Source organism: Camarhynchus parvulus, chromosome 25 (assembly GCF_901933205.1).
Source record: "Camarhynchus parvulus chromosome 25, STF_HiC, whole genome shotgun sequence".
Taxonomy (NCBI): domain Eukaryota; kingdom Metazoa; phylum Chordata; class Aves; order Passeriformes; family Thraupidae; genus Camarhynchus; species Camarhynchus parvulus.
Genome location: NC_044595.1, coordinates 532438 through 547918, shown reverse-complemented (window position 1 = coordinate 547918; position 15481 = coordinate 532438). Strand labels below are relative to the sequence as shown.

General features: G+C 47.9%; 1 protein-coding gene across 1 annotated transcript; it reads right to left on the bottom strand.

The window, feature by feature from the left end:
* Window positions 1–9955: 9955 nt before the first annotated feature.
* LOC115913184 (keratinocyte proline-rich protein-like) lies at window positions 9956–12837 on the bottom strand. Its single transcript, XM_030965111.1, has 2 exons — window positions 12809–12837; window positions 9956–10856 (listed from the first exon to the last, which is right to left on the bottom strand). The coding sequence occupies exon 2, from the start codon at window positions 10835–10837 to the stop codon at window positions 9956–9958; it is 882 nt and encodes a 293-aa protein (XP_030820971.1). The 5' UTR covers window positions 10838–10856; window positions 12809–12837.
* Window positions 12838–15481: the final 2644 nt, after the last annotated feature.

Below are 15481 nucleotides of genomic sequence, written 5' to 3'. Positions count from 1 at the left end.
GGGATCTGATCCCAGAGAAAAGGGGGATCCAGGGGGAATTTGGGATCTGCCAGGGGGGATTTGGGATCTGATCCCAGGGAACGGGGGCAGGACAAGAGGGAACGGCCTCCAGCTCTGCCAGGGGAGGCTCAGGCTGGGAAATTTGGGAAAATCCCTCCTGGAAAATGGAAAAGGGCTTGGAAGGGGCTGCCCAGGGAGGTTTGGAGTTCTGGAGGTGTCCAAGGAATTTCTGGACACTGGTCTGGGATCAGGCACAGCTTGGACACAACTTTGGAGATCTTTTCCAACCTCAACAGCTCTGGGATGTTCCTTTAAGGGAAAAAAAAAAAACCAACCAAAAAACTAAAAAAGGAATGGAAATTCTGAGTGTCCAGGTGGGATCAGACACAGCTTGGACTCAACTACCTTGGAGTTCTTTCCCGGCCTCTGGGATCCTGGGATTCTAAAGAGCTGCAGGATCTGCTCCTCAGGAGGGTGGCTGCTCATGGGAGAAGTTTGGGGTTATTTGGGGCATCTTAGAAGTCCCCCCCTTGCAAATAATTAATTTTACTATTTCATTAGCGCCTGTGGAATGAGCCAACGCCACGGAGCGAATTCCCATTCCTGTATCGCCCCATGGCTCACCCAGGCGTGGCGCTAAGATCCAGTTTAATCATCCATTAATGAGAAAGATATTAATTAAATCTTCATTTGCCTTCATTGCCTCATTAAAGCTGCTCGTCTCAGCAAGAAAATCTGGCAGCTTCCTCCGAGTTCCTTCAAGGATTAAACCCGGAGCTGGCGGCACAAAATGTTGTAAAATGAATTTATAGTTGGATTTGAGGAAGGAAAAGGAAATTTTCCCGGGGAAAAAAGTGCAGAGTTTTGTTATCCAGAGGAAACACTGGAATTTTTTCCAGCTGCATTTATTTGCACAGCGCCAATTAGTCCAGCTAAACAAGGCCGAATGTTCAGCTTGAATAAAAATCTGTCAGGAATTCCAGGGCTCTCCTTGCTCCTGGAATTCACCAGGAATTGTGGTTATGGGAAAAGGGGGGGTGGGTTCAAGCTGAAAAAGGGGAAATTTAGGTTGGGTTTGGGGAAGAAATGGTTCCCTGTGAGGGTGGGGAGGCCCTGGAATGGATTTCCCAGAGGAGGTTGGAGCATCCTGGGAAAATGGAAAGGAATTAGAATAAAATGATGTTTAATTCATTCCCAAACCAAACCATTCCATGGTTTTATATTCTTGGGCCTGAAAAGGGATTTAAGGAGGAAAAGCAGCCCCAAGGACCTTCCCAACCCAAAGCATTCCAGGTTTTTACAATTCTTGGGCCTGAAAAGTAATTTAAAGGGGAAAAGCATCCCTAAGGACTTTCCCAACCCAAACCACTCCAGGTTTTTACAATTCTTGGGCCTGAAAAGGGATTTAAGGAGGAAAAGCATCCCTAAGGACTTTCTTAACCCAAACCATTCCATGGTTTTACAATTCTTGGGCCTGAAAAGGGATTTAAGGAGGAAAAGCATCCCTGTCCCTTCCCCTGGGCCAAGCCTTGCTCTCCCTGACCTCATCCCAGATTTTGCTGCCGTGCAATATTGGGAATATAATGACAGGTTATCAGGAATAACCCCATTAATAGCGGGGTGTGCCCCAGCCTCAGATCCACCCTCGGCACGGAGAATCCTTGGGCAGGTTGGGTCACATTTGGGCATCAGATTGCCCCCAATAAATGAGTGTTTCACTGGGCCAGGAGAGGGGAAAGGGAAAGGCCTGAGAGGAGGAGTTGTGGGATGGGATATCGGAAAGGGAATGAGGGATCTGGATCGTCCCGAAAGTCCTTTCCATCCCCAGACCATCCCGGGATTCTGTGAAGGTCAGAAGAGGAGGGACAGCCGAGCTCCCCGTGCAAGGCCATGAAAAATATGGGAGCGCTGGGGGAGAAACAGGTGGGATGGGTTTGTGGGAGGTGGAAAAAGGCGGGGAAAAAGCCAAATTGGCAGAAAAATCCACGGTTTCCTGATGCTGATGCACCCTTGGTTTCCTGGGCTGCAAATCAATAATAATAATAATAATAATAATAATAATAATAATAATAATAATAATAATAATAATAATAATAATAATAGTGGAAAATGCTGAAGGCTTTTGAAATACTGATGGGGAAAAAAACCAACATGGAATGGACTCAAACAAAAAATTCAGATCAATTGGATCCAAAATGGATCAGATTGATCCAAAGGGGATGATATTGACCCAAAAAGGATCAGATTGATCCAAAGGGGATCAGCTTGATCCAAATGGGATCAGATTGATACAAAGAGGATCCAGCTTGATCCCAAAGGGATCCAGCTCTGAGTTCTCGGTGGAAAAGCTGGTGGTTTTCCCCCAAAATTCCTCAGTCAGGAGACTCCAGGAGGGAATTTTGGGCTCTTCCAGGGGGAATTTGGGATCTTTTCCCAGGGAACAGGGACAGGACAAGAGGGAACGGCCTCGAGCTGTGCCAGGGGAGGCTCAGGCTGGGAAATTTGGGAAAATCCCTCCTGGAAAAGGGAAAAGGCCTTGGAAGGACCTGCCCAGGGAGGTTTGGAGTGGCCACCCCTGGAGGTGTCCAAGGAATTCCTGGACACTGGTCTGGGATCGGCCACAGCTCGGACTCAACCTTGGAGATCTTTTCCAACCTCAACAACTCTGGGATGCTCCTTTAAGGAAAAAAAAACCAACCCAAAAACGTATAAAAGGAATAATTCCCATTCCTCTTCTTCCCGAGCCCCGCGTGGAACTGGAGATTGTCCAACCCCTGGAGCTGGATGGGGTGGAGCCGCTGGGGTGGATGAGTCAACGCCGAGGTCTTGGGGTCCGCCACGCCCGTGACCTCATTGCCGGAGTTTTCCCAACCTTTTCCCCAAGAGCCAAACAAGAAATGTGGGATCTGTGGGCTGCCCATGGCTCACGGGCTGATCCTCCCAGATATCGGGATGGTTACATCAGCGTTGGGATCGGGAACGGGAGCGGGACGGGGAAAGTGGGGCACACACAAATGGGGTAAACACGGGGATTTATGGGAGCTCCCGAAGTGGGAATTCCTATAAATAAAGGGAAAATAAAGGGAAAAATTCATATTTTAAATGTGGATGGGCGGGGAATATTCAAGGGGATTGTTTCAGCAGGAATAGGTTTGTGGGGATTTGGGAGCATGGAAAAAAATCCTGTTTCCCACGTGGATGCCCAGGTGAGAAGGGTGGGCACAGAAATCCAGAAAAACACGGAAAAAGCCTCCTCAGGGGTTGGGATTCTTCCTTCTGCCTGTTTAGCTGTTTAAATGAACCTGACAAATTTTCCACAATCCCTTTTTCCCTCTGAAGGGAACTCCCCCAGAAGGAGGAGCCCACCCTGAGGCTGGTGAGGAATTCCAAAATTCCAATCATTCAAGAACAGCTCTCAAACCACCCCAGTCTCCAAAAAACCTCAGGGATTTGGAATTTATCCAAATTTCCCAATTAGGAGAATTTCCCTGGAAAAGAAAACCAGGAAACAACTGTGATAGTGCAGAATAATTTTAATGGTAAGGGAACAAACAAGAATAAAATAAAAAATAAAATAAAATAAAATAAATAAAATAACATAAAACAAATGGGGTAAAGGTACAGGTCCAGGTGAGGATTCTTTACTTTTATCATGGAATTTTGGAATGGTTTGGGTGGGACCATCTAGATCCATAGGCAAGGGAAACTCCCACTATCCCAGGTTATTCCAAGCCCATCCAACCTGGCTTTGGACACTTCCAAGGTGGAAAATCCACATTTTTGTGGCCAAACATTCCCACTGGGTCAATTTTTATATTAAAAAATTAATTTCCACAAATATTTTTTCCTTTTTATTAAAATTAAATATAAGGAGATTGGTTTATTCCCTTTCCTGACTTTCCTGTGGTGAAAGTGAAAGCCGGGAAGTGGTCACGGGATCGTGCTCGTATTTATCCCAATTAAAGGGAATTTCCTGGTGAGTAATTCCCATGAAAGCTAAGCCAGGCTCAATTAGGCCTGGCAGGCAAAGGCTTTGTCAGATCTGACCACATTTGGGGTGTTCCCCAATCTTGATTTCTCTGGAAAACCACAGAAGAGCAACGAATCGCTCCCCCAAACCAGATTCCGAGTGTCGGGTTATCCCAAAATTTGAAATTGTTATTTAATGGCTTTATTCCACTGCTTGGGAAAGTCTGAAGGGAAAAAAAATCCAATTAAAAAAAAAAAAAAACAACCTTAGAAACAAAACCCCAACTTAAGCTGAACTCAAATTCCCAAATCTGCTTCGGAGGAGCCTCCAGAGCCTTTGGATCGGGGTCGGATCCGCGTCACACTTCCAAGACCTCTTCCTCCTCCTTTGCTGCCTCCTCGCTTTCCGTTCCCGGCTTTTCCGGATCTGGAATTTGCTCCTGGCTCCCATTCCCGGCCGGCTGCTGGCTCCCGCTGGAGCTGCTCCTGCGGCAGGGATGGATCCAACGTGAAGTGAAAATGTAGGAGCAGCGTGACCCTCGCCGGGAGCCCAACTTCGGGACGAAACCCCCGGAACGCGGGATTCCCGCTCCGTGGGACCTCAGGGAGTTTCGGGATGTCCCTGCTCCCCCCTCCAGCACTCCCGAGGATCCCAGCAGGGTCTCATCCATGCCAAGGATGGGCCTGGAGGTGAATTTTGGGATGAAAGCCCTGGAACGCGGGGCTGGCGCTCCGTGGGAGCTCAGGGAGGTTCCCGAGGATCCCAGCGCCGTTCCCGATGACCCCAACGCCGTTCCCGATGACCCTAACGCCATTCCCAATGATCCCTCTGGGATTCCCGAGGATCCCAGCACGGTCTCCTGCGGGCAGGTGCTGAGGATGGGCCCCGGGAATGTCACGAGCACGGGAGGAGGGAAGATGATGACGCGGGAAGCGCCGCAGGAAACCACGCAGGGCTGGCTGGAGCCCGAGGCCGCGGGGCCCGGACACGGCCCCTGGAATTCCGAGCACATCTGGGAGGAAGCAGGGAGAACCTGCAGCCAGAACAGCGAAAATATCCAGGAATTAGAACATTTATTCCTCTTTATTTGAAAATCCCGGTGGGAAAAACCCTTGCCCTACTTAATGTTCATTTTAATTTTATTTTACTTGATTTAATCCGATTTTTGATTGTATTTTTAATTAAATATTAATTTTTTTATTTCATTCTTTAATTTTATTTTTCAAATTCTATTTAATTTCCACTGCATTTTAAAAATTTATTTCCTAATCTTCTTTAATGATATTTAATTTTCATCGTTATTTTTAACTTTCATTCAGTTTGTTTAATCTCAGTTTTTAAAACCCTTTTAAATTTTCGCCGTATTTTAAAAATTCAGGTTTTTTTTAATTGTAGTTTAAAAAAAAAAATCATGGAGCTTTTCAAATGTTGCTTTGAAAACTGAACTCCCGGCTCCGTTTCCCTTTTTCCACACCCACCTCAACCTCCCCCAAAATCCCCACCCTGGCTTTTTCCAGGCCCTGATTCCAGGATTTTCCATTCTTCCCGGGTGATTTGTTTATCTCAGCCTGCCCAGCCCTCCCTGGGATAATTACCCAGAGCAGATTCCAGAGCCTGGGATCGCTCCCAGATCCGCGTCCGGAGCGCTGACGCCTCCAAAACCCCTGGAATTCCGGATAAATCCTTCCTCCACACGAATTCCAGAGGGCCCTGAACTCCGCAGGGAATTTTGGTGCCCAAATTTATTTTTTTTTTCCCTCCCCCCAGACGCTGAATCCACATTCTCGTGGAATTAATTCCAGAATTTCTCCTGGGATTTACCTGGCAGGGTTCAAAGCTGTGGGATGCAGATGATTCCCAAAAAAAAAAAAAAAATCCCTGGAATTTTTGTCCCTGGAGGAATCCGGGCTCTTCCAGAGGCTCCTTCAGAGGTAGGTGTTGGTTTTAACTCCTCAAATTCATCAAATTCCTGTTTTTTTCTCCAAAGATTCTTCTGGAAAAGTCCAGAGGATTCCCATAATTTATCTGATGGGGATTTCCATGGAGATCAAATGGTTTTTTTCAGAAAATTCCCAAAGTTTTTGGATGGATTTGGAGTTTCTTCTTCCCAAAAGTGCTACAAAAATGGGGGTTTTGCTCCAAAGAAATTCCTTGGCTGGTTGGAAATCATTTGGAAACAACTTTTTAGGGAAAATGGGCTTGGCTTGGATCATTCTGGCAGGAAAATAAGGAGGAAAAAAGATTTTCCTCCCTTTCTATAAAATTGATTTGTGAATAATAAAATTTTGGGGGAAAAAAAAGAGAAAATCCCAGGTTCTCTCTGATTTTTAATGGAAGAATACGGATAAAATATTGCTGAGCATCCTGAGCTTTAAAATCCCTTCTATCCCAAAATATTCCACAATTTTATGACAAATCCCACCAGAATTAAAATTAAAGTGACTTTCATTGTTATTGACAGTTAAGTGATAATAACAACATCCCAGCAGATTTTTTTTTTTTAATTTAACAAGAATTTTTAATCCTTGACTCACCCCAAACACCCAACAAAATCATTCCCACCATGGAATCTCCCTTTGGAGTTTTTGGAACCACAGAATCCCCCGTGAAACCCCTATCATTTATTCCGTTTTCCCATTATTTACTTAATTTTCCCAAATATTTATTTTGATTTCCCCATTTTCCCCAAATTGTGGGATGGAAGAGAGAGGGACCTACCAATATTCCAGGAGAGAACCACCAGGAATGTCCGGGGGAGCCCCAAATCCTTGGAGTTTTATAAGAACTCCGGAACTTCCAGGAAGCTGAGGCAGCCTTTGGGCGCGAGGCTTTAATTGCCCTCCCCTCATGTGTAATAATCTTAATTACTGGTAATTATTTCGGGGTTGTTTACCCGCATGATTCCCTTTTCCATGGGAATTTTTGGAGTGGAACGGGAATGGGATTTTTTTGTTGCATCCCCCATATTCCCGTTGGGTTTTTTTTTTTTGCAGGAAAAGTGAATTTTGGAGGGGATTTTAACATTTCTGCCTGGATTTCCAGCCCTGGGATGGTTTGGGTGGGAAGGGGATTAAATCTCATCCCATTCCAGCATTTTTCCAGGGACAGGGATGCTTCCTCACTCAAAGCCCCATCCCAATTTTTCCTTGGGCTAAAAATGCCTCAAGGCATTAAATATGAAACATTTTAAGAACTTTTTTTTTAATTTAAAAAAAATTAAGTTTAAAAATTAATTTTAAAAAATTTAAAAGTTTCATTTAAAAGTTTAAAAACTTTATGGTAAATAAAAAAGTTCAGTTAAAAACAAATTGAACATTAAAAACTTAAATATGAGGGAAAAATTGATCCTGTGGAAGCTGGAAAAAACTTGATGAATTTCGTGGAGTTTTGTTGATTTTCTGAGGATCTGGGTGGATCCTTGGAGCCGAGAGAATCCTAGAATTCCAGAATTGGCGTTTTATCCCCCAGTTGGAACTAATTGGGGATTTTATGGAATTCATTGGGTAATTTGGGGATTTTTCAGGCGGGAAGGGATTTTCAGGAATATCCCCACTGAGGGAGATCCCAACACCCCCCGGACAATTCATTCCAGTGGAAATTCCCAGGAATCCATTCCTGCCCTTGGAAATTCCCCCAGGCTGGGCTGGAGTCAATTTTGGGGTGATTTTCGAGGAGAAATCGATCGTTTTGCTTCATGAATATGCAAAACACCCGGAGTTAGGCGGGAGAACAGCATCCTGTTTGTTTGTGGGGTTTATTCCATGCAGGGGGGAATATCCCAGAGCTGCTCCGAGCCCCGAGGGGTTTTCCTGGGATCATTTGTTATTTATATCACAAGGAGAAAACACTTTGCATGCATAAATCACTCGCGAACTTCCCGAGGTGTTTTGTTGTGTGGGAACCTCGTTGTCGGGATCATTTCCCTCATCCCGTCCCAAAAGACAGCCCCAGCTTCTCACAGAGTTTTTAAAAAAAATAAAAAATTCAGGGTTTGAATCCCTCCTCCCAAATCGAGGCTGATCCCATCGAGGTTTGTTATCAGGATTATGATTTCAGATTGGGATAGGATTATTTGTTATTATAATTTGCAGATCATTGGGAATATATGATTCCAGTTTGCCTCCTGCAAACTGAGATCAGGAACCTGGGGTGGGAGCTTTGGTTCCCTTTGATTTCTGGAAGTAGGAACTCCTCTGGGAATCGGGAATGGGATTTTTTTGGAATTAAGGAATGGGGTTTTTTGGGATGAGGATGGGATTTTTTGGGATTTGGGAATGGGATTTTTTAGGATTCAGGAATAGGATTTTTTGGGATTTGGGAATAGGATTTTGGGGGATTTGGGAATAGGATTTTTGGGGGTGAGGGTGGCATTTTTTGGGGCGAGGATGGGATTTTTTGGGATTCGCGAATGGGATTTTTTAGGATTCAGGAATAGGATTTTTTGGGGATTTAGGAATGGCATTTTTGGGATTCGGGAATGGGATTTTTCGGGGTGAGGATAGGATTTTTCGGGATTCAGATGGGATTTTTGGGGATTCGGGATGGGATTCCCGGCGCAGTTCGCCCCTGTGGCCACCAGGCGGCAGCACCGCCCCACGGCGCCGTTGGGTTCCAGTCGCCTTTTCCCGATCTCGGGACTTTTCCAAGGGAAATCCCACCCGGAAAACCTCGGGATGAGGGAGGGACAGGGGGGCAGGAGACCCCGAGCATCCTCCTCGTGTGGAGGCGCCGGAATTATGGCAAAATTTCGCTGCTTTGAGACACCGGGTTTTTATTTTGTCCTCCCAACACAGCTCCGTTATCAACAGCAAGCCCACGGGATCAGGAGCTCAGATTTTTACAATTTAATTTTCCTGTTGATCCATCCCCTCTTCCCCATTTTTTTTTTTTCCTCCTGAGGAGAGGAAACTCTGAGGGAATTGGGAATATTCAGCCTGGAGAAGCTTTGGGGTGACCCCACTATGGCCTTGAAGGGGCTGCAGGGAAATTGGGGAGAGATTTTATTTTTTTTTCCCCAAGGGCCTGGAGTGCCAGGAAAAGGGGAATGGGTTCAGCTCAATGGGAGGAAGATGAGGTTGGATACTGGGAAGGAATTCCTGAGGAACATCATCTCTTCCCCCCAGTAAATCCCGAGGTAGAGAACCCAGGCCTAAAATTCTGATTATTTCCCTTATTTTACACAAAAGGACCAGGGTTACAACAGGGAAAGGGTGGTTTTTTTTTTTCCCCCAGCAGTAGGAATTAGGAACTGTTTTAAAAGATGGAAAATAATTCAGGCAGAGAGCAGGAATCAGCTGTAACCTGAGTTTAATGTGAGTGGTACAACCAGAGCGGAACTGATCCCACGACATAAAAACAGGGTGCAGACGTTGTCACGAAGGTGCTGGGGTCAGGCTCCAAGTGGCTCAGAGCCCTCAATCTCTCCCCAGCACCTTCCTGGTGCTGGAAAATCAGAAATTGGGGTCGAATAAAATGGGGGATTTGCTCTGTGAGCTGAACACGGGCACGATACGGGGGAAAACCAGGCTTGGGGGGCAGGACTGGGAATGGAGGGGAAATCACCCCAAACCTGGGACCAAGGAGGAGAAATCACCCCAAATCTGGGCTCCATGGAGGGAGGAATTACCCCAAACCAAACTTGGGCTCCAATGAGGGGAAATCACCCCAAACCGGGGCTCTAAGAGGGGGGAATCACCCCAAACCAAATCTGGGCTCCAAGGAGGGGATTACCCCAAACCTGAGCTCCATGGAGAGGGGAAATCACCCCAAAACTGGGCTCCAACAAGGGGGGATTACCCCAAACCTGGGCTCCACGGAGGGAGGATCACCCCAAACCAAATTTGGGCTCCAAGGAGGGGAAATCACCCCAACCCTGGGCCCAAGGGGGGGATCACCCCATGGGAATCACCCCAAACCTGCACCCCAAGGAAGGGGGATCACCCAGGCTCCATCCCTGCGGCATTCCCGACTTTGCCCACCCCTCCCTCACCAGAGCCACTTGGAAGCGCTGCGGCTTTTCTTGGCGTGCCCAGAGCGCTTGGCGCCGGCCGGGGCCAGCCGGGAGGGCCTCGGGGTGCCCCGGGCGTGGTGGTGGTGGTGGTGACCACAGCGGGACTTGCTCAGGTGCTGCGCCGAGCAGCTCCTGCCCTTGCTCCCCTCAAGCTGCGGCCAGCCCTTGGCCACGGCCCGCAGCGGGGGACACTCCTTGGTGACCTTGGTGACGCTCAGCTGCTGCTCCGAATAGCAGCCCGCGCCGAATTCCTGCGTGGGGTACCCCTTGGAGCAGCGGTGCGGGGCCACGCCGGCCAGCTGCTCCCGCAGCACGGAGCGGGTGACGCTCTGCTGCGGGGGACACTCGGTGACGCCGCGGAGGGGCAGCGAGTAGCAGCCGCCGCCGCTCAGCTCGGCGCAGCGCGGGGGACACGCGGCCGCCCTGCGCGGGCGGCGCTCGGCCCGGCAGGACGCGGAGGAGCCGCGGATGCCGCACGGGGGGAAGCGCAGCCGGCCGGGCTCGGGGCAGCGCGGGGCGCACGGCGGGAGGCTCCGCGCCGCGCGTCTCTCGTCGCTCCGCGGGGCCGGAGGGCTCCGGGGGACAGCGGAGCCCCTGGGGCTGGGCAGCAGCCGCGTGGTCTCGCAGGGCTCGGGGTAGAGCAGGAGGCACCGCTGCACCAGCGGCTGGCACGGCAGCAGCGACACGGCGGCGGGGGCGGCCTGGGGACAGCTCTGCCCCCAGCGCGGCGCGGGGCCCTTGGTGATGCTCAGGGGGTGGCAGGTGTTGGCGAAGGGCTCGGGGTGAGCCTGGCACGGAGGGAGAAACTCGGGGAGGAATTTGGGGCCCGGCAGGCAGCGCTCGCCGGGGTAGTGCATGGCGGAGCGGGGCTCAGAGCTGCGGGAGAGAGAGAAAACAGCGAATTTTTAAAAAATGTTTGGGTGATGAGACAGAGTAGAAATTCTCCAAAGTAGAAATCCTCCAGAGCAGAAATGCATTTTGATTTAAGTGAAATGTACATTTTTTGAGTTGAGTCTGTGGTTAGAAAATGTAGCTGTTTAACCTGACTGCAAAGCCTGGGCTCAGAGAAACTGCTGCAGTGAAGGACAGAGATAAGCAGGGGAGAGACAGAGGGTGATAAAGAGACAGAGAGATTGCTGTGAGAACAGCTCAACCTGACCTAGGAACTCTTTCTGAGAAAGAAGAACTTGCGGCAAATTTTACGCAAAATCCGTAAAAATGAATCTGTGTGAACCTATTGTGAAATTGTATATGTATTTGGGAAAAAAATATTAAAAAAGACCTGAAGTACCCAGAAGTATGCATGTCATTTAAGGAGAGTAATCTCTACATGCTGAAATAAACACACCGGCTTTACAACTTTCACAAAGCTGTAGAGGTTTTGGTTATCTCCCCAAAACAATGATTCAGCACCAAAACCTCGCCCCGCTCTCCTCGCGGCCCGTGACTCAAAGCGGGGCGTGTTTGGGAGGGGAGAGAAAAAAAAAAAATCCCTTCCTCGGTTCGGCTCTCTCGAAAGCCTGAAAAAATCCGGATTTTCAGCCCGGCCAGTTCGTGCCACCCTCCAAACCCGCGGGCGCTTCCCCTCCCGAGCTTTTTTGGGCGACTCCCGATCACCTCGGGGCCCTCCCTGGGTCGCCCTTTCAAGTTGAGATGAAAGAGGAGCCAAAATTCCGGGTGTGGCCGCTCGGTAATAACCGGGTGCGACCGCGAAGCCACGCCGAGGCTCGGGAGAGGTTTGGGGCTCTCTGGAGCTCCGGTCCCACGGGGATTTGGGGTCTGGGACGGGGCAGGGGCAGCCCTGGCTCGCTCTCAGGGCAAATCCTGATTTTTTAGGAAATACAGCAAAATATTCGGTGGAGGGAAGGGAAAAATCAAGGCAAAATTCCAGATGGATAAAAGGATTAAATATCCCAGCTTTGGGGTTGGAAGGGACACGGAGCAGGACACAGGGCTGGGAATGGCTCCAGCTTCGCTGATTTTGGGAGAATTACACCCAATAAATCAGCCCCTGGTGCCGCACCACTTTTCTCCTCTGAAAAGTTTCCCTTTTCCTTGGAAATCGCAGGAAAAAATATTCGACTCCAGAGAAACTCCAGTTTTAGGGAGTTTTCCCAGGTTTAAACAGGATTATTCTGACCAAAAATGGTCAATGTTCCAATATTTTTTGAGAGAGTAAAGCATCAAAAAAAATCTACACTGTAAATTGTAAAAAAAAAAAAAAAAGTAAATAAAATTCTACATTTTCTGAGCACCCCAAATTCTGATCATTCCAGGATTTAAGGTTTCATCTTCCCAAATCCTAAAGCAGGACGGAGTCACGCGCCCGGCTCATTAGGAAAACTCGTTATCATCACAATCAAAACAATCATTGTCCAATAAAAAACAACGCCTGGAAAACAAAGGCAGCAATTACGGCAACCATAGAACAAAACGCCTCTTAATTTGCACCTCCCACTCGTTTTTAGGGGGGTTCAGCCGGGAATTTTTAGGAATTCGGGATTTTTCCCGTCTGGAATTCCGTCAGTTCCTTGTGCTGGTCGGGGAAAAAAAAAAAAAAAATTCATTTGTTTAAAATTCCATAAAAGCAGCAGGGAATTCCTCTGGTTCATTTGGAGGAGCTGCCTCGGCTCTTCCCATCCCACACCCGATTCCTGCTGGGATCCAGATTTATGGAGCCAAATCCTACCGGGAAAAAAAAGCAGGAAACCCCCAAAAAAAATCACATTCCCTATGGAATTTCTTCCCCGTTTTTCCTCGGCGCGTCCCAAAAAGGCGGAGGAGAATTGGGGGATAAAAAGGAGAATTTTGGGAGTCCCAGGACTTACCCAGCTCATGAGGGGGAAGAGCCGGAGAGAAGCGCCCGGGAAAGGCCGGGGCTGGCCGGGTTTTTATGGAGCCCGGGAATGCCCCAGGGAATTTTGGGTTTGGCTTTAATTGCACCCCAAACCCGGCCACGTGCAGCTCCGGCTCCCAGAGATGTCCTGGATCGCGGGGAGCCGAGAGGCTGGGCCAGCAAAAAACCAAAAAAAAACACCTGGAAAATCAGAGATCCTCAGGGATGCCAGGTTTTCCTGAAATTCCAGCCAAAACAGCCCTTTCCACCCCCCCAAAAAAACCCTAAAAACCCCAAGAAACAAACAAAAAATCTGAAGAACCGAGGGTGCTCAGGGGTGCCAAATTTTCCTGGAATTCTAGCCGAAACAGCCCTTTCCATCCCACAAAAAAACCTGGAAAATCAGAGATCCTCAGGGACGCCAGATTTTTCCAAAATTCCAGCCGAAACAGCACTTTCCACCCCCCAGAAGAAACCCTAAAAATTTTTTAAAAAACAGGGAAAACCAAGGACTCTCAGGGGTGCCAAATTTTCCCTTAATTCCATCTGAAACAGCCCTTTCTATTCCCCCCCCAAAAAAAACCCAGAAAAACCCCCAAAACCTCGGAAAACCGAGGATTCTCAGGGTTGTCAAATCTTCCCAAAATTCCAGCCAAAATAGCCTTATACCACCCCCAAAATAAAACCAAAAAAAAAAAACCCAAACGAACAAACAAAAAACCCTGGAAAATCGAGGATTCTCTGGGATGCCAAATTTTCCCGAAATTCCAGCTGAAACAGCCCTTTTTACTCCCCGAAAAAAAAATAAAATTAAAAAGTCCCAGTGGAGGCCAGCCAAGGGAAAAGAAGGAATTCCTCATTCCCAGGGGAGCTGCGGGCAGGAATCTCTTTGAAAATCCATCCAGGAAGGACTCGGGGCATCCCATAATTAGTGGGACACGCGGATTCCTTCCCGGGGATCCAGGAGGGATCATTGGGATGGCCCCCAAAAATTCCCGGTGACAAAGAGGGGAAGGGAGAGGAATCATCCCAAAAAAAACCCCAAAATTCCCATTTCCTGCTCCTTTGTTCCCTGTTTGTCCCACAAAAATAAAAGGGAAAATGAGCAGGACTTTGGGAGTCACTTCTGCACTAGGGAAGGGCCTGGAATTTGGGTTTTTGGGGGTTTTTTGGTCCCTTTTTATTCGAATCTGACACTGAATTGATTCAGGTGAGATGCCTGAAAAAAAACGGAATTATCATGGAAACGCCTCCTTGGAAAGGATCAAATCCAACTCCGGGCCCTGCTCAGAATTCCCAAAATTTTCAAAACTGGGAAAATGCTCCAGGAGCCTTGGGAATGTGACCATGACTGGAATATTGGAATATTTAAATATTGGGATATTTGGAGTATTTGAATATTGGAATATATGGATATTGCAATATTGGGATATTGGGATATTTGGATATTGGGATATTTGGATATTGGAATATTGGCATTTTGGAATATTGGGATACTTGGATATTGGAATATTTGGATATTTGAATACTGGAATTTTGGAATATTGGGATATCGGATTATTTGAATATTGGAATAATTGAATATTGGAGTTTTGAAATGTTAGGGTATCGGAATATTGGAATATTTGAATATTTGAATATTGGAGTTTTTTAATATTAGATTATTCGGATATTGGAGTATTTGAGTATTAGATTATTTGAATGTTGGAATATTTGAACATTGGAATATTGGAATATTTGGAATATCGGAATATTTGGAATATTGGAATATTTGGAATATCAAGCTCCAAATGATGACCCACGACCCAAATCTCCGTTTTATTTCCTGCTTTCCCAGGAGCCTGGGGGCAGCCCAGTGATTTCCCTTTAATTTCCCGGCTGCACAGGAAATCCCAGGGGCGCTGGCGCCGCTTTTCCAGGCGGATCCCAACATTCCGAGGGCTCCAGGGAGGAACCTGAAGGCAAATCCCGGATTCCTCTCACTTTTGTGGATTCTCCCTGCCCTGAACAACAACAGCAGCAACAGCAACACTGAACTTTTTAATGCTGAATTCCCTGACCTGGAATTCCGGGAACAAACAGGCGTCGGAGCGCGGCTTGGGCCGGGTTTTATGGGAATTCCTCGGGAAGCTCGGGATCAAGGAGAGCTCCTAATTCCTGGTTGTGTGTGCCCAGCGCAGGGAGCAGGGCATTAACGTGGTGACCTGGCATTAAAAACGTCCTTAATTAACACCCCGATGTCCTTAATTAACATTTGCGAGGCCCTTTCATCTCCCAGAGGCTCCTGGGAAATTGGGGGGGGGGGTCATTATTCCAAATTAAACGCCGGGGAAACTGAGGCACGGCTGAGTCAGGGCCAACCCCGTCCAAAACATCCCCAAATCCCGGTGACCCCAAAATCTGGGATCCACTCACCAAAGGGGGGTTTTCTGGAAGGTTCCGTGGGAAAAGCCACAAGGCCACCGCAAGATGGGAATGTTGGGAATGTTGGGAATTTTGGGAATTTTGGGAATGTTGGGAATTTTGGGGATGTGGAGACCCCCAGAGCCCCTCCAGGATCGGCCGGGACAGGACACAGGGAATGGGGTCGGGGGGAACAGAGGGGGAATTTGGGGGGGATTTTGGGGAGGAATTGCTCCCTGTGAGGGTCCCAGGTTATTCCATG